The sequence below is a fragment of the Carcharhinus amblyrhynchos genome, chromosome 8 (assembly GCF_965287045.1).
Source record: "Carcharhinus amblyrhynchos chromosome 8, sCarAmb.v2.hapA, whole genome shotgun sequence".
Taxonomy (NCBI): Eukaryota; Metazoa; Chordata; class Chondrichthyes; order Carcharhiniformes; family Carcharhinidae; genus Carcharhinus; species Carcharhinus amblyrhynchos.
Window position 1 is genome coordinate 69,515,343 of NC_137331.1, and position 21,947 is coordinate 69,537,289.

At 41.9% G+C, this 21,947-nt stretch overlaps 1 protein-coding gene across 1 annotated transcript in view; it reads left to right on the top strand.

Annotated features, from left to right (window-relative positions):
* The window catches only part of LOC145347031 (peroxidasin homolog), a 403,231-nt gene extending 381,698 nt beyond the window's left edge, over nt 1-21,533 (top strand). Inside the window, exons 20-23 of the mRNA XM_080194932.1 lie at nt 9,956-10,085; nt 10,492-10,615; nt 18,972-19,085; nt 21,335-21,533. Coding sequence (XP_080051058.1) covers nt 9,956-10,085; nt 10,492-10,615; nt 18,972-19,085; nt 21,335-21,448 — 482 coding nt within the window. The 3' untranslated portion in view covers nt 21,449-21,533. The remainder of the gene's footprint in view (nt 1-9,955; nt 10,086-10,491; nt 10,616-18,971; nt 19,086-21,334) is intronic.
* The last annotated feature ends 414 nt before the right edge of the window (nt 21,534-21,947 follow it).

The following is a 21,947-nucleotide window of genomic DNA, read 5'->3' on the forward strand; positions in this document are numbered from 1 at the left end:
TCCTTCCAAAGTGCAATACCTCAGACCTGTCTGCATTAAACTCCATTTGCCATTTTTCAGCCCACTTTTCTAGTTGGTTCAAATCCCTGTGCAAGCTTTGAAAACTTTCCTCACTGTTCACTACACCTCCAATCTTTGTGTCATCAGCTGATCCAACTTACCATTTAATTTATCTTCCAGATCATTGATGTAGATGACAAACAACAATGGACCCAGCACTGATCCCTGTGGCACACCACTAGTAACAGGCCTCCACACAGAGAAGCAATCCTCCATTACCACTATCTGGCTTCTTCCATTGAGCCAATGTTTAATCCAATTTACAACCTCCCCATGTATATCTAGCAACTGAACCTTCCTAACTAACCTCCCATGCGGGACCTTGTCAAATTGAAAATGGCAACAAACCTCCCAGAGCTACATGACCAATTGAGGGGCTGGCAGCACACAGCCTGAGGCTGCCGGATAAGGCATCCTTGGAAATGGGGTCAGTTCTTTTGCAGCAAACCAGTGCGAGGCAGGTATGTCCTGGCAAATCATTGAGGAAAAGTGGCTTGTAGAGGGATGAGCTTGGAGGAGATGCAGCAGCAACTCAGTTAGCTATGGAGGCAACCATTGCACCCAGGGATCCCCTCTATGAACCATGGATCAGTCATTAAGGAAGATCACCAGGACTTACCTCACAGCCTCACCACACGGTAGTTAGCTGTGCCTATGTCAGTAAATTATCAATGGGGGTTGGAGATGGCCCTCTATTGGATACAGTTTTTTCAATTGGCCACCCAATTGGATAGCCGCAACACAGCTGTTCCTGTCATCGATAGTGTGTTGTGGCGGTGGGAAGACTCCAGTGGGAAGAGTAGAACGCTCTTCTCCTGATACCTTCCTCTTCATGTTATCACTCCTTCTGCTTCCCAGCCATCTTAAAAGAGCTGAAATCAAGGCCCCAGTTTTGAATGACTCATTTTAAAATTTATCACATGAAATGTTTACATATTGAAATGTATCTGTTTTGTTGTCATGCAATATAGGCAGCAGAGATCCAAATTTAATCAAACATTTTTATATTGCATCACAATCTGGATATACCTCAGGAAGACATATTGTATATTGTATATTGTACATTTTCAAAGAACTTCATTGACTGCCAAGCTCTTTGGGACATCCCAAGGTCATGAAACACATAAATTAAAGCCTTTCTTTCTTTCTTTCACAGTGAAATAATGTCATTTCTTTGCCTAATTCCTTTCAAAATGTCAGGACATCTCTGGGCAAGATTAGTTGGCTGTCCACCTTGGGGGAAAAGAATTGAAAATAGCTTTGCATTTGGAAAAATTGAGAAGGCTGACAGTATTACAACAATAACTTGTCTTTATACAGCACATTCGTGCAGTAAAATCTCCCAAAAGAAAGCAGAAAAATCAAACAGGCCAGGATTCTAGAACCCCTCCCACCCAGCAGGATACTATGGTTCCGCCATAGTAAACATAGTAATTGGCCCACAGCTTCCGCCGGGTGGGAGACATGCCACAATAGGACTGGCTATAAAAACAGATGCCAAGTGAAAGAAGGAGACAATAGGAAAGGTGACCAATGCTGGGTCAAAGAAGTAAATTTGTAGCATTGTTTTAAAGGGGGGTGAGAGGGGTCAATGGGTGGAAAGGAAATTCCAGAGCATAGGGTTTAGATGCCTGAAGGCAAGGCCAGCAGCAGCACAGCAAAGGAAGTAGGGCATGCGGAAAAAGCCAAAATTGAAGGAATGGAGGGTTGCAGAGAAGGAGGAGGTTAGTGTGATAAACAGGGGTGAGACAATAAAGAAATTTGAACATGGGGATCACAGTATTTAATCACGACTTTGCTGGAGCAGGATACAATTTCAGCCAGCAATCACAGGGGTGGCAACTGACCAGAACCTGGTGTGATTATGGATACACACAGTCAAGTTATTGATGAGATTGTGTTGATGGAGGCCAACCAGCAAAGCATTTTTATAGCTGAGTTTGAAGATAACAGAAGCATGAAGACGTATACTGTCAGAGAGAGAAAAATAATGTAATATCACATGACAAATAGGAAATTCATCCCATTTGAAATGATTTCTATTGCTAATTATAAACTTCTAAAGTAAATTTCAGAGCATAAATTTCTGTAACAACAAGTATGTGATTTCCTCAGAATATATATACTGGAGAAATAAGAAGCAAAACTTATTTCTAATTTTTAATATTATGAAAACTAAGATCTACTGAACTGCACTTAAATGAGTTTAAAGACAAGTTCCATGATAATGTTGTATCAAATATGATGAACAATTCTTCCAAATGATTTTATTCTAATATAATGTTTGCTGATGATTTTCTTGAAGACCCACATCACTAAAAAAACTGTTATGTGCTCCCCTGCATTTTTATGACTGTTGGCGTTCTACATCTGTTTGTATGCATACTCTAAGTGTTATGTCCATATCTCTTGTATGTGCGTCTTTTTGTCTTGTCTTTTATGTTATTGTGACTCAAATGTTATGTTTTTGTCTTTTTCTCCAGATGTCTCTCCTTCTGTTACCTTATTTATTTGTTGTAAGCTCTCCTTTCAGGTTTTGTGTCTAATGTTCGTGATTTATATAATCGCACATCATTGCTCATCCAGAGCTACAATCGTATCTACCATCGTGTTCGTAATTACAGGAAGAGAGGCGAGTTTCTGTAAAATTTTCAACCATTACATAGTTTACAGGATAGAGTGGTGAACAGTGTTATGAAGTTTTGCTGAGTTAAGAATAGTGCATTAAAGCACCAAAATGTTGCAACAAAACATGTTAAAATTCAAATATTTTGAGATCTGAAGTATTTTTTGGTTAAGCTGTGACAACCTATGAAGAAAGCTACCTTTCACCTTCACTGATTGGACTGTTAACTGGCAGAGTGGATCACTCATTCATAATCCAAAACACCAATTTTCATTTTCTATGGCTACTACTTCTCTACCAGTTACCACTCGAGCAGTGATGGTGAAAATTACCCACTCATTGTTTTACTGAAATACTGTTCATGTGGTCCTGTTACTCATGAGGGAAATGTCATTATGCTTACTTTACCCCATTGTGCCTGTACACTCTCTCTTTTTAGTGAAAATAATTTGCCTCCCTTAAGTGATTTGGCCTATATGTGACTCCAACCCCACATTAAAGTGGGTTAACTCTTAACAACTGCTCCAAAGTAAATTGCAGCAGTTCAAACAAGCCTACCAACATCATAATTAAAAAACAGAAAATATTGGATAAACTCAACAGGTCTGGGAGCATCTATGGAGAAAGAAATAGGGTTAATGTTTCAAGTCCAAATTATCCTTCTACAGACCCTTCAATCATCAAAGAACATAGAATCATAGAAACCCTACAGTGCAGAAAGAGGACCTTTGGCCCATCGAGTCTGCACCGAACACAATCCCACCCAGGTCCTACCCCCGTATCCCTATATATTATACCCACTAATCCCTCTAACCTATGCATCCCTGGACACTAAGGGGCAATTTCTTAGCATGACCAATCAACCTAATCCACACATTTATGGGGGGAAACCAGAGTACCTGGAGGAAACCCACGCTGACACAAGGAGAATGTGCAAACTCCACACAGACAGTGACCCAAGCCAGGAATCGAACTCGGGACCCTGGAGCTGTGAAGCAGCAGTGCTAACTGCTGTGCTACCATGCCGCCTGATGGTAGAAGATGTGTAGGTCAGGTTCGTTGGCCATGCTAAATTGCCCCTGAGTGTATCAACATGTGTAGGTTAGGGGGATTAGTGGAGTAAACGCATGGGGTTTCAAGAATCGGGACAGGGTAGGATGCTCTGTCAGAAAGTTGATGCAGACTTGATGGATCGAATGGTCTCCTTCTGCACTGTTGGTATTCTACAATTCTATGATCATCTTGGGACAAGTAGAGAAATTCACCAAGGCTCCTTAGGGAGCACTTCCAAACCACAGCCAGTACCATCTAGAAGGACGAGGGCAGCAGATACATGAGACCACCACCACCTGCAAGTTCTCCTCCAAGTCACTCAAGAACATAAGAACATAGGAGCACGAGTAGGCCATCTAGCCCCTCAAGCCTGCCCCGCCATTCAATAAGATCATGGCTGATCTGAAAGTGGTGAAGTTCCACTAACCTGCCTGCTCCCCATAACCCTTAATTCCCTTATTGATCAGAAATCTATCTACTTGTGACTTAAACACATTTAACGAGGTAGCCTCCAATGCTTCAATGGGCAGAGAATTCCAGAGATTCACTACCTTCTGAGAGAAGAAGTTCCTCCTCAACTCTGTTCTAAATTAACTCCCCCTTATTTTGAGTCTGTGCCCTCTAGTTCTTGTTTCCTTTCTAAGTGGAAATAATCCCTCTGCCTCCACCCTATCTAGCCCCTTCATTATCTTATATGTCTCTATAAGATCCCCTCTCAGCCTTCTAAACTTCAACGAGTACAGGCCCAATCTACTCAATCTCTCGTCATAAACTAACCCCCTCATCTCCAGAATCAACCTGGTGAACCTTCTCTGCACTCCCTCCAAGGCCAAAAAATCCTTTTGCAAATGAGGGCACCAAAATTGCACACAGTACTCTTAGTTGCGGCCTCACCAATACCTTGTACAATTGCAGCAAGACCTCCCTGCTTTTATATTCTATCCCCCTCGCGATAAAGGCCAACATTCCATTTGCTGCCTTGATCACCTGCTGCACCTGCAAACTGAGTTTTTGCAATTCATTCACAAGGAGCCAGGTCCCTCTGCCTTCAACATTCTGACTTGGAAATATATCACCATTCCTTTACAGTCGCTGGCTCAAAATCCTGGAATTCCCTCCATAATGGCATGGTGCCCACAGCCCAAGGACTGCAGTGTTTCAAGAAGGCAGCTTACACCACCTTTTTATTTATTTATTTAATCCTACAGTGCAGAAGCTGGCCATTCAGCCCATTGAGTCTGCACTGACCATAAGCCTACCCAGGTCCTATCCCCATAGCCTCATGCACTTACCCTAGCTAGTCCTCCTGACACTAAAGGACAATTTAGCATGGCCAATCAACCTAACCAGCACATCTTTGGATTGTGGGAGGAAACCGGAGCACTGGAGGAAACCCATGAGACATGGGGAGAATGTGCAAACTCCACACAGTCTCCCAAGGCAGAATTTAACTCTTTCTCCTGGCGCTATGATGCAGCAATGCTAACCACAGTGCCACCTTGCCGCCCCTAGGGCCTTCTCAAGGACAACTAGGAATGGGCAGTACACGCTGGCCAGCCGGCAATGCCTATGTCCCATGAATGAATAGAAAAAGGAAAGGCAATAAATGGCGATCATGCTGGTGATGTTCAGATCTTGAAAATGGATGTTTAAAAAGGGTTTTCACTAAAAAAAATCACTGAACTGCTAAAAGCATTTCTAGAAATGTAAGATATTTCAAGAGGTTGTAACAGTTTTGAGTAAATATTTAGCAAGATAACTAATAATTAGCAAATTCTGGCTTGTGATACTGCACCTGGAATAAAAAATAAAGACAGTTACATGGATTTCCTGCAAGTGGTTTGCCGATCTCTCTGAGCTTTGTGCATTTCTGTAGTATTTTAATCAAAGCCATGCCAAGAGATCAGGAAAACTCATAAGGAAATTCTATGCCAGTAAATTATATGATAATATACAAATATCAGGAACCTACAAAGGTAGTAATCCCACCTCGAGCTTTAGATGACATCTGGAAACTGCCCTAGTTCAATTCTCAAGGTTTCTATCATCTAACCCCTATCCCTCAGTGGAATGAATGCTTTGTAATTCAATATTCAGGATTCTATTTCATACTTTGAGTGAGAACTTACGTTTTAAACATTTGTAATTCAAAGATGCCACAAGTACAAGCACAAAGGAATTTAAAAATGATGCTATACATATCCAAGCTTAATATAGCAATGACAAGCTTTACTTCAATGAATTGATTGCTAAATGTGTACAGTGAAGCTGTGCATTTCACTTGACTCACTTGCACTTCCAGGTTTGCGGGAGCCTTTTTACCAATTGCGTCAGCAGCTCATAAGACTGTCTAGGCTGGTGACTTATCTCGAGGAGACAGTTTCAAAACCTGTTGTTCGAGGCGAGTCTTTTTAAAAACCATGATTGAAAAAAATATTGTTTCAATATTCATGCATTTTATCAAAAGGAACAAATTCAAATATTTAAAAGCAATACTATCCAGAAGCATTTGAGTTTCATGTCAGACATCTTTTTGGAAATCAAAGGTCTACTTCAATGCAGAACATGTTGAAATATATGAAGTATATTTCTGTCATATTGCTGTCAAATTTCTGACTGCTATTATTGGCAGTTAATTGTGAGCTGTCTTTTACAAGTTTACAATAGGCTCAGAACTAACAGAGTTTGTTTCAGTTAAAAAGAAAGTCTGAAAAATAAACTGATCAAAATTCTGATTACGTTTCTTTTGTTTACAGCGTAGATCCATATCAAGAAGTTAACTAATAAGGAAAATCTAAGAATGTAAAACAAAATGAGGCTGATGTACTCCAGATTTCCATTCATTGTTGTGCAAATATTTAAAGACTTTTCGCAAAGTGTAGATGGACATCAGGGCTAATATGTTAAATAATACACAAGCACAATACAGAGTACAATGAGGAATTGATGCTGAATCTTTTGATTAGAAATGATTTAAATCTGTTTATTTGCAAAACAGCTATTAGCAAAATATTTTTCAGACTGCAATAAAACAAACTTAATTTTTAACTGTAACTTGTATATTAACAGCTAAATGCTTTTCACTAAAATGCATGTCTGTGTGCAACTCCCTGTCTGTCACTGTTGAATTAACCTTGTATGTGCCTGTCTCCCAAGGCTGGTTTCACTCCACATATTGCACTGATGGAGGTTACAGTATTAAAACCAATATTTGCATTTAAGACTGTGATTTGAAATTCATTTTATGCCTAGACGATCTTTGATATAATTAAATCTTTAACAGCAAATGCCAGGATTACTCAGCAGATCCAACAACCTATGTGGGGCGATAAAGGAATTAAAGTTTGAGGTACAATATAACTAGGAAAGGTTAGGGCTATAATAGGCTTTCAGCAAACACAGAATCAGGAAAAAAAAGAGTTGAGAGGAGAAAGAATGAAAGGGAAGGTATGTAATAAGGTGGGACACAGGAGAGGGGAAATAACAAAATGTCTTCATGGTGCAAAGCAAAAGGGCTGGGAATGGGACAAGTAAAGAAACAAAGGATGGGTCTAGAGGAGTTGTGAATTACCAAATAAAAAAATGGGAGCAATGAAGATGGTCTTTCTTTTGAATATTAGATGCTCAAATTGATTCTTCCATGGTGTGACTTGCTGCCAGCTACTATTCTGAATGCCACGCTCTGCCATTCTTTCAGGCTGCCAGCTAATCCTTTTTCCATCATCGCCAAGATGTCCATTAATTTGGAAATTGCTGCTTTAGCCCTTTAAACTTTCAGAGCCTAGAAGATGATATGGTTACTATTTGAATGTGGCAAAAAGGTTGCTCCTACATTGGCAATTTCCTCCCAATAACTGAGTGCAGAGAAGGTTTACCAGGATATTGCCTGGTATGGTGGGTCTTAGCTATGAGGAAAGATTGGGTAAACCGGGTTGTTCTCCCTGGAAAGATGGAGAATGAGGGGAGATCTAATAGAAGTGTATAAAATTATGAGGGGTATGAATAGGGTGAACAGTGGGAAGCTTTTTCCCAGATCGGAGATGACAAACACGAGGGGTCACAGGTTCAAGGTGAGGGGGAGGGTGTGAGGTTTAACTCAGATATCAGAGGGACGTATTTTACACAGAGGGTGGTGGGGGCCTGGAATGCACTGCCAAGCAGAGTGGTGGAGGCGGACATACTGGGATCATTTAAGGCTTATCTGGATAGCCACATGAGCAGACTGGGAATGGAGTGATACAGAAGAATGGTCTAGTTGGACCAATGAGCGGCGCAGGCTTGGAGGGCTGATTTGTTCAATCCTGGATTAACATTTTCTTATTCTCCGGGCGGTGAAGTTTAAACAGCTAAAGCTGAAGACTGGCATTGTGGGAATATTTGCAAAGAAAAGAACTGACGGTGGGATAAAAGGAGCTCACCTGACACAATCTGAACATCCTGTGTCAAGCACTGGTTGTAAAGTGATGGGTGTTGACTAGGGTGAATTGCAAACTTTGGCAATAGATTTATCCCTGTATATTCTATTAGTAAGCTAGACTTGTTATTATACCTACAAAAGTGCCCTAGGGTACTGCAGCTTGATTGAGTGAGACCATTGAGCCTGCGATAGAGTTGACTTGATTTTAGCCTTCCACTCACCATTCTGTTAACTTAGAACCACTTTGACCCCAAAGAGATCTTTTCTTACAAGTGCAGATTGGTCACCCCTAGGGTGAGACCAATGTTGTGCTACTGTGTTTCCCAAATGTAGATCTTGCACAGATGCCTTGCTGCAAGTCAAATGTAAAACTCTGATTGGTTAAGTCCAACAATTATCAACTCTTTCAGAGCACCAATTTTGAAAATTACATTTGGCTTATAGCTGGCTTCACAAGAGCAGCATTTCTGGAAGTTAGCAACTCAAGTGTGGGTCTTATGCAATGTCAAGTGATAATTTGACAAATCTCAGGGGTGGGGGTTGATTTTGTCAGGGAACCATTGTACACTAGCTTCCAGCTGATTTAGATCAATCCTCCTTGCAGTGACAATTACCATTGGGCTGACATGTTTGTATTGTGATGTGATGTCAGGGTGAGATCAAACAGCATCTTTTCCATCATTAATGCCACAGCAAGAGTTGATGGATTAACACCAACATTCTGCAGGCGCAGACATTACTTTAGTAGTCAATCATTAGGTCATCAATTCGACTCCTGCATCTGACAATTTTTCAAAATTCATCATATTCTGGTCCTCCTTTGCAGCAGCCCAGTGATAGACACACCTGCCCCCTTCCTTCACTTACCCTCACAACTGGAAGCTGATCAAAATTAGAATAATGAGGCTGATTATTAAAAAAATCACTAGAGTCAGCATTAAGTTATCAGGTAGGGGAAAAGCTGACAGCTTTAATTTTCCAACAAAGCAGAAAACCTTGCTTATAATATTTGATGGTTCTATTCAGCTGGGCTTTGAAGGGAAGTTGAAGGGAAAACAGCATTTACATAATGCCAGAGATGCTACAGTAACATCTGTTTTATATTTTTGTTTACTCTATGAGCAGTATTGATTTTGAGCTCTTTGAACCTAAAGAGACTGGTGGAAATAACGCTTTGCATGTAGCAAATAATTAGACTTACTGACCCTTTTACTGTTACATCTTTAAAAGTTCTGAAATTCTCCTCAAGGTTACAGTGTTGTTATCTGTACCCTCTACTGGCCTGTGAATAAACCGAGAATTTCTTCAGAGCTGCTCCACCCCACCACTGTCACTTCACTGAATGTGCAGTGGAAGCTCCATTAACCTGTTTAAATGGGGCTCCCAACACATTTCTGGTAAAGTAACGGCAGCAGGGCAGAACTACGCCAAGAAAATTCCCAGTAGTATGGATCGACTGAAAGGCCATACCTTCAAAGAGTGAATTTCTCCTTCTTTTGGTCTAGGTGCACTATTTACTAAATGAAATTTGCATAGTAATGCTTTCTAAATGTTCCAGTATGCAAGGAAATCTACCTATTCGGGAAGTGTTATCAAAACCAGTAAAACAAGTGTGAAGCGATCTTTGCATAATATGGTAAATTTTGTGCGAAATATTTGGTTTGTCCAAATGTGATATTCATGACTGTACAAAATTGTAAATGTGTATGTTTAGTGGAGATCTCAGTGTGGTGAGATAAAGATGTTGCTGTCAAAGAAAGATGTCTTACAGTACTTCAAAATCAACTCTGTTTCTACAGATTGTAGAACAAGAGAACAGTCGAATGCACTTTCAGACCAATTCCGCAGCAAACGTTCATTAGAGTTCAGTTATCCAGAAGATAAGAGTGCAAAGGATGCTGTAGCCAGGACTGATAAGCATAAAGGAAGGTATGTAGCTTTTGGGTGGAGATTCTGAAAGATAGTATTTGAGGGGAGGCAAAGAAGGTAAATCATGAAGTATCAGCCAATGGTCTGACTTCGCAACATGGTTTTCAACCAAAAAATATTTCCAAATAGGATAAAATATAATCCTGTCATCAGCGTTGTATTTATATGGAAGACCATGTTACATTACTTGGCCCTGTGCCATTTGCAAATTGTGAACAATAAGTACTAAGATTTTGTAATGCACTCGCTGAACTACAGTATTTTGTGAGCAATATTAACGTATAATAAGCCCTTGTTGGTAAATAATTTTAAGAATGCATTGACTATTATGCACCCGTTACATCTGTTCATGACTATAGTCATTTCTTTGTATGTTAAAAGATTATTCTTTTTTAATGTACATCAGGTATAAGCAAGACTTCAGTGAATCTTTCAACTCAACAATTTTTCCCCGTAATCACGAGGCTCCTCAGGATTTCAACAGCTTTGTGGTCGAAGTACAAAAGACCATTACTTCTTTGCGGAGCCAGGTTTGGAAAATAAGCTAAAGCATGGTTAATATTGGATCTAATCATTCGAGATGGCATCAATGTAATATTGAATCAGTCCATTTAGATTTAAGTGGACTGATTCAATATTGGCTACTTTTCCCAGACATACATACATACAAAATATGTCTGATGTTGAGAGACACATATTTTGCTGAAAGAGCAAGTGAATAATTTTAATGTACCTGTCCACTGGAGTCAGAGAAAAGTAATATCCTGAGTGTACATTATCCTGGTAGCAATCTAATGCCATTAGGGTAAGTTTATTCATTAATGTCACAGGTAGGCTTAGGGCGAAATGGAGGCCAGTGGAGGGCACAAATAATAACACTGTAACCTTGAAGAGAATTTTAGAACTTGTAAAAATGAAACAGTAAAAGAGTCAGAAAGTCTAGTTATTTCCTTCACCACTGTGCCACCATGCCACCCCTATTTCTAATCTCTGGCATTATGCAAATATTGTTTTCCATTCAGTTAAAAAACTCAGCTAAATAGAAACATTAAAAAAAATGATAAATAAGGTTTTCTGCTTTGGTGGAAAGTTGAAGCTGGCAGCTTTTCACCTACCTGATACCTTCATGCTGACACTAGTGATTTTTTTAGAATCAGTGTCATTATTCTAATTTTGATTAGCTTCCAGTTGTGGGGGTAAGAGAAGGGAGTAGGTCTGTCAACCTCTGGCTGGCTGCAAAGGAGGGCGAGAATATGATGAATTTTGAAAAATCATGGAATATAGGAGTTGAATTGATGACCTAATGATTGGCCACTAAAACAATACCTATGCCTGCAGAATGTCGGTGTTAATCCATCATCTCTTGCTGAGACTCTTGTGGCACAGTGGTTACTACTGCTGTCTTGCAGCACCCAGGACCTGGGTTTGATTCCTGGCTTGGGTCACTATCTGTGTGGGGTTTGCATGTTCTCCCTCCGTCTGCAGAGGTTTCCTGCAGGTACTCTGATTTCCTCCCATAGTCTGAAAGAGGTGCTGGCCATGTGAAATTCTCCCTCAGTGTACCCGAACAGGTGCCAGAGTATGGCGACTTGGGGATTTTCACAGTAACTTCATTGTCGTGTTAATGTAAATCTACTTATGGCATTAATAAATAAACTTAAACTTATATTAACACTGCAACTAATTTACTGTGAAAATCCTCTAGTCGCCTAGGTACATTGAGGGAGAATTTAGCGTGGTCAATGCACTTAACCAACATGTCTTTTGGACTGTGGGAGGAAACTGGATCAACTAGAGGAAACACATGTAGAAATGAGGAGCATGTGCAAACTCCACACAGACAGTGACCCAAGCTGGGAATCGAATCTGTGCCTGTGGCATTGTGAGGTTGCAGTGTTCATCACTGTGCCACCATGCCAGTCCCAGTTTCCTACCATGAGGATTAGGTTGACAATGACCCTCATGTCTCCTGCCTCCGTAAGTGTGGATGTAAAACAACTGTCAAACACAATAAGATTTTATGGAAAATTGCTGTCTTCTTGAAATACAAAGTATTAATGCAAGTAACCCAATCATTAACATGCTCAGCATTAAAATCCTTTTTTTATTTAAGAAATTAAGCAGATATTCTCAGTGAAAAACACAATATAAATTCTGATAGCCTGTTCAAATATGATATTGCCAGAGGCAAAGAAGCTAAACTTAGTGAAGGTAAAAAGAACCTTGAAAAGAAATGAGGAAATCAATCCTAAAAGAACTCTTTAATCCAAGAGAAGACTTTGCAGAAGCAAAGCCTATTCTTGCTGTTACTCTGGCAACAATATATTGACTATAAAGGGATTATTTGGCCCTGATAGAGAAACAGTGCCTTTGTATGTTCCATTTCCCCCTGGAAGCAATGAAGAGTTGTGTAACAGGCTGCAGGAGGACCAGCAGCTGAATTCCAGGGCTTGTCAGCAGTGAAGTTAGCAGCTGCCTTAAAAAATATTTTCATTGAGGTTACTCCAGACTAGTTGGGCTGAACAGTCTGTTTTTGTGTTGTGATTTCTAAAGAAATTTTTCCAAGGAGCCATGAGGGACATTGGGAAAACCAGTTAGTCTGTATTGCATCACTGCATAAAACACGTGACTTATGCATCGTTTGCCAAAGCAAGAATTGATCACTTCCACCATGAGAAGCAGAAAGTCAGAAAGCAGAGCCTTTTTTTGAATAATAAGATCTCCAAAAGCCTTGGGTGTCACTTGTGGTTTCACAGAATCATAGATTTCGTACACTGCAGAAGGAGGCCATTTGGCCCATCAAGTCTACACCGACCACAATTCCACCCACACCCTATCTCCATAACCCCAGGTATTTACCCTGCTAATCCCCCAACACTAAAGTGCATTTTTCCAGGTAATCCTTCTTACCTCTGAAACATTGAAGTATTTAACACTTGAACAAGAATAACTTATATTTCCAATAGCATCAGATGTTCATGTAAACTGTTTCCCCCTATCCTGTGCTGCCTCTGTGTTAGGGAATTGATGAATTAATTAGTGAGTTTAATGAATTAATGAGTAGAGAAAGAAAGAATGGGGAAGTAAAATGATGTTCATCCTTAGCTTGGGCATGACTGTTGGCATAACTCATGAATTGGGAGCATCCTTTCTTCAGGCCTCTATCTTTAAGCAAGAACAAAAAGGGCACGTAGACATAATCTAATATTTCTAGCCTCCCAGTCACCCCTTTGAATGTGCAGCATGCAGGTAGCTTATGTTGCCACTGAACAAGAAAAAATGTTCAAGTAGCACCTTCCATGATCTTAGGAAATCCTGAAGAGATTTGCAGTTAAATGCTTTTGAAATGCACTCACAGCTGTAATGGTGGAAGCAGAGCAGCCAGAATGCACAAAGCAAAATTGCACAAAAAGCAATATTGTGTGATAATAACCAAATTATCTGCTTTAATCATATTGGCTGATGGACGTATATTGGCCTAAACATCGGGGAAAGCTACATCCTCCTCATTTTTAAAATATTATCACCAGATATTTGAAGTTCACCTGAGGGGAAAGACACAGCCTTGATTTGACATTTCATCCGAAAGACAGCCTCTGATAGACCTCACTTTAGGATTGGATTGTAGGTCGAGATTTTATGTTCAAATCACTAGTATAATCGCAACCTTCTGAGACTGCTACTATGTATGCTTAGGGCTCCTGGTTTTTCCAAATTTATGTACAACATTCAAGGCATATGTCTACAACAGCAGTTTGATATGGACTATAGCAATATAGGCTGTCATTGATTAAAGTAATGCAAATTTTGCCTCTCTGATGTTGCATCAAGGTGAACGTGAACCCTGGTTGTCATTCTTCATAAGACTGTATGTTAAAACTGCAAGCAACTTTGGCAACTTCCCTGAATCCTGAGTTTTTTCCCCCTCATGACCTATGTGTGTGGGAAACACACTGTTCCACTTGGCTCAAATAGTGGGCCAAATATTTGTCATTACCAGAAGCTACCACTTAACTCCTAAGAGGAAAACCTGCCTTTGAAGCACCTTGTGAAGAAAGATATCCGGAACTGCTTTCTCGGAAAAAATCAGGCTGCAGCGCTTCTTCCTTGCAGCCATTGCCAATTGCAATCTGGAATAAAAATCTTCACAATATACAGGCTGACTTTAACAAAGTAACAGCTGTATTCCACCGAGTGCTGTTGTCAGATATCCTGTCCATTCAGCCCAAAATTTCCTGAGCGTCAAGTGATCTGTGTGAGGGATAACATGGCTTAATTCAAGTGAACTGATTTCTTGAAGTGAGATGAGGTCGGTGTTGACTGTGCGTTGTGAGTGCAATGGCTTCATGAAAAGAAACTTAGCCCACATCAATTAATCAAAACACTAAAAACTGTGCACAGCATTAATTAAATCCTCCTAAATGAATTAAAGCATTCTTAGAGTTACCCAGAGAGCAATTGGAAATGCCCCACTCATTAGAACATAGAATACTACAGCACAAACTGGCCCTTCGGCCCACGAGTTGCGCCGATCACATCAACACCTACCAATCCATAGACCTACCTATAACCCCCAATCCCATTAAATCCCATATACTCATCCAGAAGTCTTTTAAAAGACCCCAGTGAGTTCGCCTCCACCACCACTGACGGCAGCCGATTCCATTCACTCACCACCGTCTGAGTGAAAAACTTACCCCTAACATCACTTCTGTACTTTCCTCCCCGCACCTTAAATCTGTGTCCTCTCGTAGCGACCATTTCAACCCGGGGAAATAGCCTCTGAGAATCCACCCTATCTATTCCTCTCAACATTTTATAAACCTCTATCAGGTCGCCTCTCAACCTTCGTCTCTCCAGGGAGAAGAGTCCCAGCTCCCTCAACCTAACTTCATAAGGCATGCCTCCCAGTCCAGGCAACATCCTTGTAAATCTCCTCTGCACCCTTTCAATAGCTTCTATGTCCTTCCTATAGTGAGGCGACCAGAACTGCGCACAGTACTCCAAGTGAGGCCTGACAAGGGTCTTATAAAGTTGCAGCATTACCTCCCGACTCCTAAATGCAATCCCTCGATTAATGAAGGCCAGTACACCATACGCCTTCTTGACCACATCCTCCACCTGCGAGGCCGATTTAAGAGTCCTGTGGACCCGGACCCCAAGATCCTTCTGCTCTTCAACACTACTAAGACTCCTGCCCTTGATAGTGTACTCGTTCATCCCATTGGTCCTGCCAAAATGGATGACTACACATTTATCCGCATTGAAGTCCATCTGCCACTTCTCCGCCCAGTCCTGCATCCTATTTATGTCCTGCTGCAACTTCTGACATCCTTCCAGACCATCCACAACACCACCGACCTTCGTGTCATCGGCGAACTTACTAACCCATCCCTCCACTTCCTCATCTAGGTCATTTATGAAAATGACAAACAGCAAGGGTCCTAGAACAGATCCCTGGGGCACTCCACTGGTGACTGACCTCCATACAGAAAAAGACCCATCCACAACCACTCTCTGCCTTCTGCAGGCAAGCCAGTTCTGGATCCACAAGGCCAAAGCCCCTTGAATCCCATGCCCTCTCACCTTCTCAAGAAGTCTTGCATGGGGGACCTTATCAAATGCCTTGCTGAAGTCCATGTATACCACATCCACTGCACTTCCTTCGTCAATGTGTTCAGTCACATTTTCGAAGAACTCAACTAGGCTCGTAAGGCACGACCTGCCCTTGACAAAACCATGCTGACTATTTCTGATCATGTCAAACCTCTCCAAATGCTCATAAATCTTGTCCCTCAGAAGCCTCTCCATCAACTTACCAACCACTGAGGTCAGACTCCACCAATCAGTAATTTCCTGGGCTATCTCTGTTCCCTTTCTTGAAAATAGGAACCACATCCACAATCCTCCAATCTTCCGGAACCTCTCCCGTCTCTATTGACGACGCAAAGATCATCGCCAGGGGCTCTGCAATCACTTCCCTCACCTCCCACAGTATCCTGGGGTACATCCCATCTGGTCCCGGCGACTTATCTACCTTGATAGAATTCAAAAGTTCTAACACGTCCTCCTCCTTAATATCCACATACTCAATCTTTTCCATCTGCTGCAAATCCATAGCAAAATCTCCCAGATCAGTTTCCACTGTGAATACTGAGGCAAAGTACTCATTAAGCACCTCTGCCATTTCTTCTGGTTCCACACAGACCTTTCCCCCTTCACCTTTTATAGGTCCTATCCCTTCTCTTTTCATCCTTTTACTTTTCACATATTTATAGAAGGCCTTGGGATTCTCCTTAATCTTACCCGCCAAGACCTTCTCATGACCCCCTCTGGCTCTCCTAATTTCCCTTTTAAGCTCCTTTCTACAATCCTTATACTCCTCAAGATCCTTAACATCTCCTAGCTCCCTGAACCTTTTGTACACCTTCCTTTTCCTCCTGACTAGGTTCACCACAGCCTTTGTGCACCACGGTTCCCGCGACCTACCAAAACCCCCTTGTCTCATCGGAACGTTGTCATTCAGAGCTCCAGACAAACATTCCTTGAATATCCACCACCTTCCTTCGGTACTTTTCCCTAAGAACGCCTCCTTCCAGTTTATTTATCCAAGTAACTTCCTGACGTCTTCGTATTTCCCCTTACTCCAGACAAACACCTTCCTATCCTTCCTGATCCTATCTCGTTCCAATGCAATTGTGAAGGAGATAGAATTATGATCTCCATTCCCAAGATGCTCTCCTACTGAGAGATCCATCATCTGTCCTGGTTCATTCGCCAGTACCAGGTCAAGTACAGCCTCTCCTCTCGTAGGCTTATCCATATACTGTGTCAGGAAACCTTCCTGAACACACCTAACAAACTCCTCCCCATCCAAACCCCTTACCCTTGGGATATTCCAATCGATGTTTGGGAAATTGAAGTCTCCCATCACGACAACTCTGTTATTACTACACCTCTCTAGAATCTGTTTCCCTATCTGCACCTCAACTTCCCTGTTACTATTGGGCGGCCTATAGAATACACCCAGCAAAGTTTTTGACCCTTTGCTGTTCCTAACTTCCACCCACAGAGACTCCGTAGATAGTCCCTCCACGGCATCCTCCTCCTCTGCAGCCATGACACTGTCCCTGATCAACAGTGCCACTCCACCACCTCTTTTGCCTCCCTCCCTGTCCTTCCTGAAGCATCTGAATCCTGGCACCTGAAGTACCCAGTCCTGTCCCTGAGACATCCAAGTCTCCGTAATGGCCACCACATCACATTCCCAAGCAGCAATCCACGCCCTAAGCTCATCTACCTTATTCACTACACTCCTGGCATTAAAATAGATACACTTCAGACCCTCACTCTGGGCATCTCCTTTCTTCACCCCCTGTCTAACCTCCCTCTCATACTGCCTGCAGTCCTTCCCTACCTGGGAGCTAACCCCCTCCGTCCCAGTCTCCCTATCACAATTCCCTCCCCCCATCCTTTCTAGTTTAAAGTCCCCCCAGTAGACTTAGCCAGTCTTCCCACCAAGATATTAGTCCCCCTGGGATTTAAGTGCCACCCGTCTTTACTGTACAGGTCACACCTGCCCCTAAAGAGGTCCCAATGATCTAGGAACCGAAATCCCTGCCCTTTGCTCCAGTCCCTCAGCAGCTCATTATTAGGCTATTGGTGATAGTGAACTTATTAGGTAAGAAAAACCCTTTATTCTGAAAGAAAATCATAGGCTGCATATTTTCTGAGATACAATCCCTGAAAGTGACAGATAGTAAAATCATTCCTTATCAGGATATCATTTTGCATGTTGCTAAATGTCTCTGCTTTCATTTTCAGTGATCAGGTGGCATGACAGTTTATCGAAACAACTTATAATAATTCATTTGTTTTAATATTTAGAGCTCACTAAAAATTAATATCCAACTTGATATTGATCAGTTCAGATTTTATACATCCCCAAACTCACATTAACATTTTAACAACATTGACATAAGAATTTGTCGAAGTCTGAGCTGACTGGGAATCTGTTAAGATTTCTATCAGAAAGTTTTGAGTTCACTCATATCACTGATGATTAATTGTCTTTTGTTTTTTTTCAAAATAATATTTCCTCTGGACATTGAACTTATTTATATGTCCCTTTATAGGCTCATTACAGAATCACAATTAAATTATCCGTGGGCTAGTCCAAAGTTAAATGTATTTTTTTCAGAATATGGCTTCTATTACCCATGAAGCATCTGCTCCACATCCACTTTGTCAAGATCCCTTAGATAACATAAAACAAAAATATTCTGAGAGTCCCAGTGTTCTGAATTTTTTATAATTTATTTATTAGTGTCCCAAATAGGTGTACGTTGTACTGAAGTTATTGTAAAAATCCCCTAGTCACCACACTCTGGCACCTGTTTGGGGGTACGTTGAAGGTGAATTTAGCATGGCTGATGCACTTAACCAGCACGTCGTTTGGATTGTGGGAGAAAACCAGAGCACCCAGAGTAAACCCATGCAGACTCCGCATAAACAATAACCAAGCCAGGAACCAAACCTGGGTCTGTGGCACTGAGAGGAAGCAATGCTAACCATTGTGTGCTACCATGCTGCCCATGTCCTGTGCAAGACAGAGTTTTTTCAGCAGTTATAGAGCAAAAACAAATATAGAATGCCTTGTTACTTTGAAACAAAAACTGAAGGACTAATGAAATGACTTGGGTTCCATAATGTTTCCTTGCAATATTGCCACTGTTTAAAAAAGGACTGATGTAGATAGAGGCTGAAATATGTGACAGAATGACAGGTATCAAGAATTTTTATAGTATTAGCCTTTTCTGATGTGATGACCAGTAACAATACAAATGAAGTTTGGCTAGTATACATCATATTTATATACCTTCATAGATCAATCAACTAGAATCACGTCTGAAACACTATGGCTGCACAGATGAAAAAGGAAATCATATGAATGAAAATGATCGTTGGAAAAAGGAAGACTGCACTACCTGTCACTGTAAGGTATGTGTAAGGGTGCAGCTAATTTTCAGTTGTCTATTGCAGAGCATTTCAAGCACTATCAATGTACAGTAAGCCGAGGTGGTTCAACTGGCATAACTTTACCAATTGCTATCCATTCATTTCATACCAGTTAATGACAGAGTTAGAATAATGTTTATAAGTTAATCAAAACTCGAGATTTTCATAATTTCCATTTTTTACATTGTATAATGTTACACGAGCCTGGATTTTACAGGGCGCTACAGTCCCCGCACTACTGGCTAAAGCATCAGGTGAAGCCTGCTCACTACCCCATCTGCTGTTCCCCACAATGACTTAATGCTAGAAGCAATGTTAAGGCTTGACTACTGCCCCTTTCTCAGAAAGATATCCCATTTTAGAGAGATGCTGGCCAGTGTAATCCCAGTAGCGTCAGCTGGGAGCAGTGGCCACTGCTGAAGCTACAGGAAGACCTACTATGCTGTAAAGTCCAGGTTAATTCTGAGGTCAGGAGACTCAAGTGGTAGATGGGACAAGACGGGGATGGGGGTCCATCGTGACGGTTAAAGGGGAGTAGTCCTTGTGGGGATGGACCCAGGGGGCCTGCAAATGATGATGCTGTATCTTTCCTGACACCATCCCACACACCTAAATCTGCAGAGCTTCCCTAGTGATGTGGGTCTGTCCTCCCTCCCCCTCACCCCCTTCGGCCAGTCAATACCAGCGATGGTGGGATGTGGACTTTAGATTGGAATTTATGTAAAAATTGGAGTAAAGCGCATTGTTTTTTTTTAAGTGGGGTTTTCAAAATGAATCTCCCATACTCTATGCACTGCAAAGTGCAATGGTGTGAATCTCATGAAAAATCAGTGGGTGGGGCCCCTTCCCTCAAGAGACGCCTGCAGCATAGTGCTGAGAGGGCCACTGTACATGCAGTGATCTGTCAGCTCCGTGATTTGGCACATGTGCAATAGCCCTGCATTGCCGGCCTCCCAATTGTTGACCAGCTCAATCACTGGCTAGCCCTGGCTCGCCTCAATCACCCCTCCCCGAGCCCCCTCACCCGCAGCTCCAAACCATCCCCTGCTGTCCCAAACCCCCCCAGCAAGCTGACCCACCCCACCCCAGTGCCCAGCCTCGATTGCTTGTCTCCCTCCCTGTGTCACTCAGGCCCAATGCAGAGTGGCAGCGGGAACCCCCCCAGAGGTCCCGTCCCAGCACCGCCCCAGGCTCTCCGGGGCACTTTACCCCTTCGGCAGCGGTAGGGAATCTAGGCTGACAATGCCCGGGGGCAACTCCTTGGCAACTGATCCTCTGGAGGGCCTTGATTTCTCCCCCTTCACTCCAGCGGGGTCAGGCTGCCAGCTCCCCATGAGTGGGGAACTATACTAAATCCTGCTGGAATGAACCACTCCTGGTGGAGGGCTGAGATGCTAGCGGACCCGGAGATTTCAGTCCTGGGCCTACTAATGACATTTAAAATATATGGTAATGAGTATTACCATAATTTATGCAGCTCCGTGCTGATTTCCGGTGTGGAACTGACAGCTGCCAGAGATTCGGGGAGGCCATGGCGTTTGAGTCTCCTAGCCTGCTGCACTACAAAAACAGTGCCGTGGGATGGGAGAATCACTATGAGTCACTCTGAAACTTGATTAGGTTCTTGTATTTGGTAGTATGCATCAACCAACAGCGTGCCACTATGTACCAACATCTGCAGACGTGATCTCTGGGGTGCTGCGGGCACTCCGCTATACTACATTGTGTAGAAAGGTGGGAAAGCAACTGACTCCCACACTGAGGTGGTCAGCAGCAGTTTAGCTGTTTAGTTGCAGGCATGAAAACTGCATTACAAACGCCTCGATTCTGGCAAGCTGAACTGCAATCCCTCACTCCCAATTATCAATTGCTGGCTGACAATTTTGCAGGCATGAAGTGGGCAGCCAGCAATTAAAAACTGGCCCCTGGTGCTTTGACTATGGCTAACAGTGTAGTTTATTCGAGACAGCTAACACACTCATATAATCTCCAAAAACAGGTGAACATTATCCCTTTTGAAATCAATCCAATTTGGTGGACTAATGATTTAGATTGTGTGCACGATAAAATGGTGGGGAAAAGTAACCATGAGTAAGTTAATTCCCACTATGAACCATGTTTGAAAGGTAAGAATTGATCATTGAAACATGTGACTGAAATATTGTTTTCCCACAGGTTAAAACAATGGGAGGAAAGCCTTTATACTTACCCTGCTAATTATTTTTTTCCAGAATGGCCAGGTAACCTGCTATGTGGAGAAATGTCCCCTTCTCAAATGCACCAAATCTACCAAAAAGAAAGGGAGATGTTGCCCAGTTTGCGTGAAGCCAACGAGCAGAAAATAATCTCCTGTGCAATTCTGGAAAAACGGACACAATACTTGGAAAAAAAATAAAATGTTTCTCAGCCTCTTGCATTGTCTACTGATATCTGCATAACAAACAAAGATGTTGTGGGGAGGGGGGGTGGGGATGAAATAACTTTCTGGTCACATTTTGGCCACTGCTGACCCTCTGCACTTAGACCCTTTTCTCACTTTAAGCAATGTCCCATTTTAAAGAACAAGTCAGTTTAATCAAAGTATTAAGATGTACCTCAGTAATGAATTCATGGAACTAAAAGTACTTGCAGATTAATTATTAAATTGCTCACACTGCAAACAAAATAAAAACAGAAAATACTGTGAGTATTCAGCAGGTCAAGCAGCTTCTGTGGCGAGAGAATTAAAGTTATCCTTCAGGTCAATGACCTTTCATCCGACATGACGCTGATGATAGGTCACTAACCTAAAATATTGGCATGATTTCACTGATAGTGCGATGCAGCAACTCTCACCACTGATCT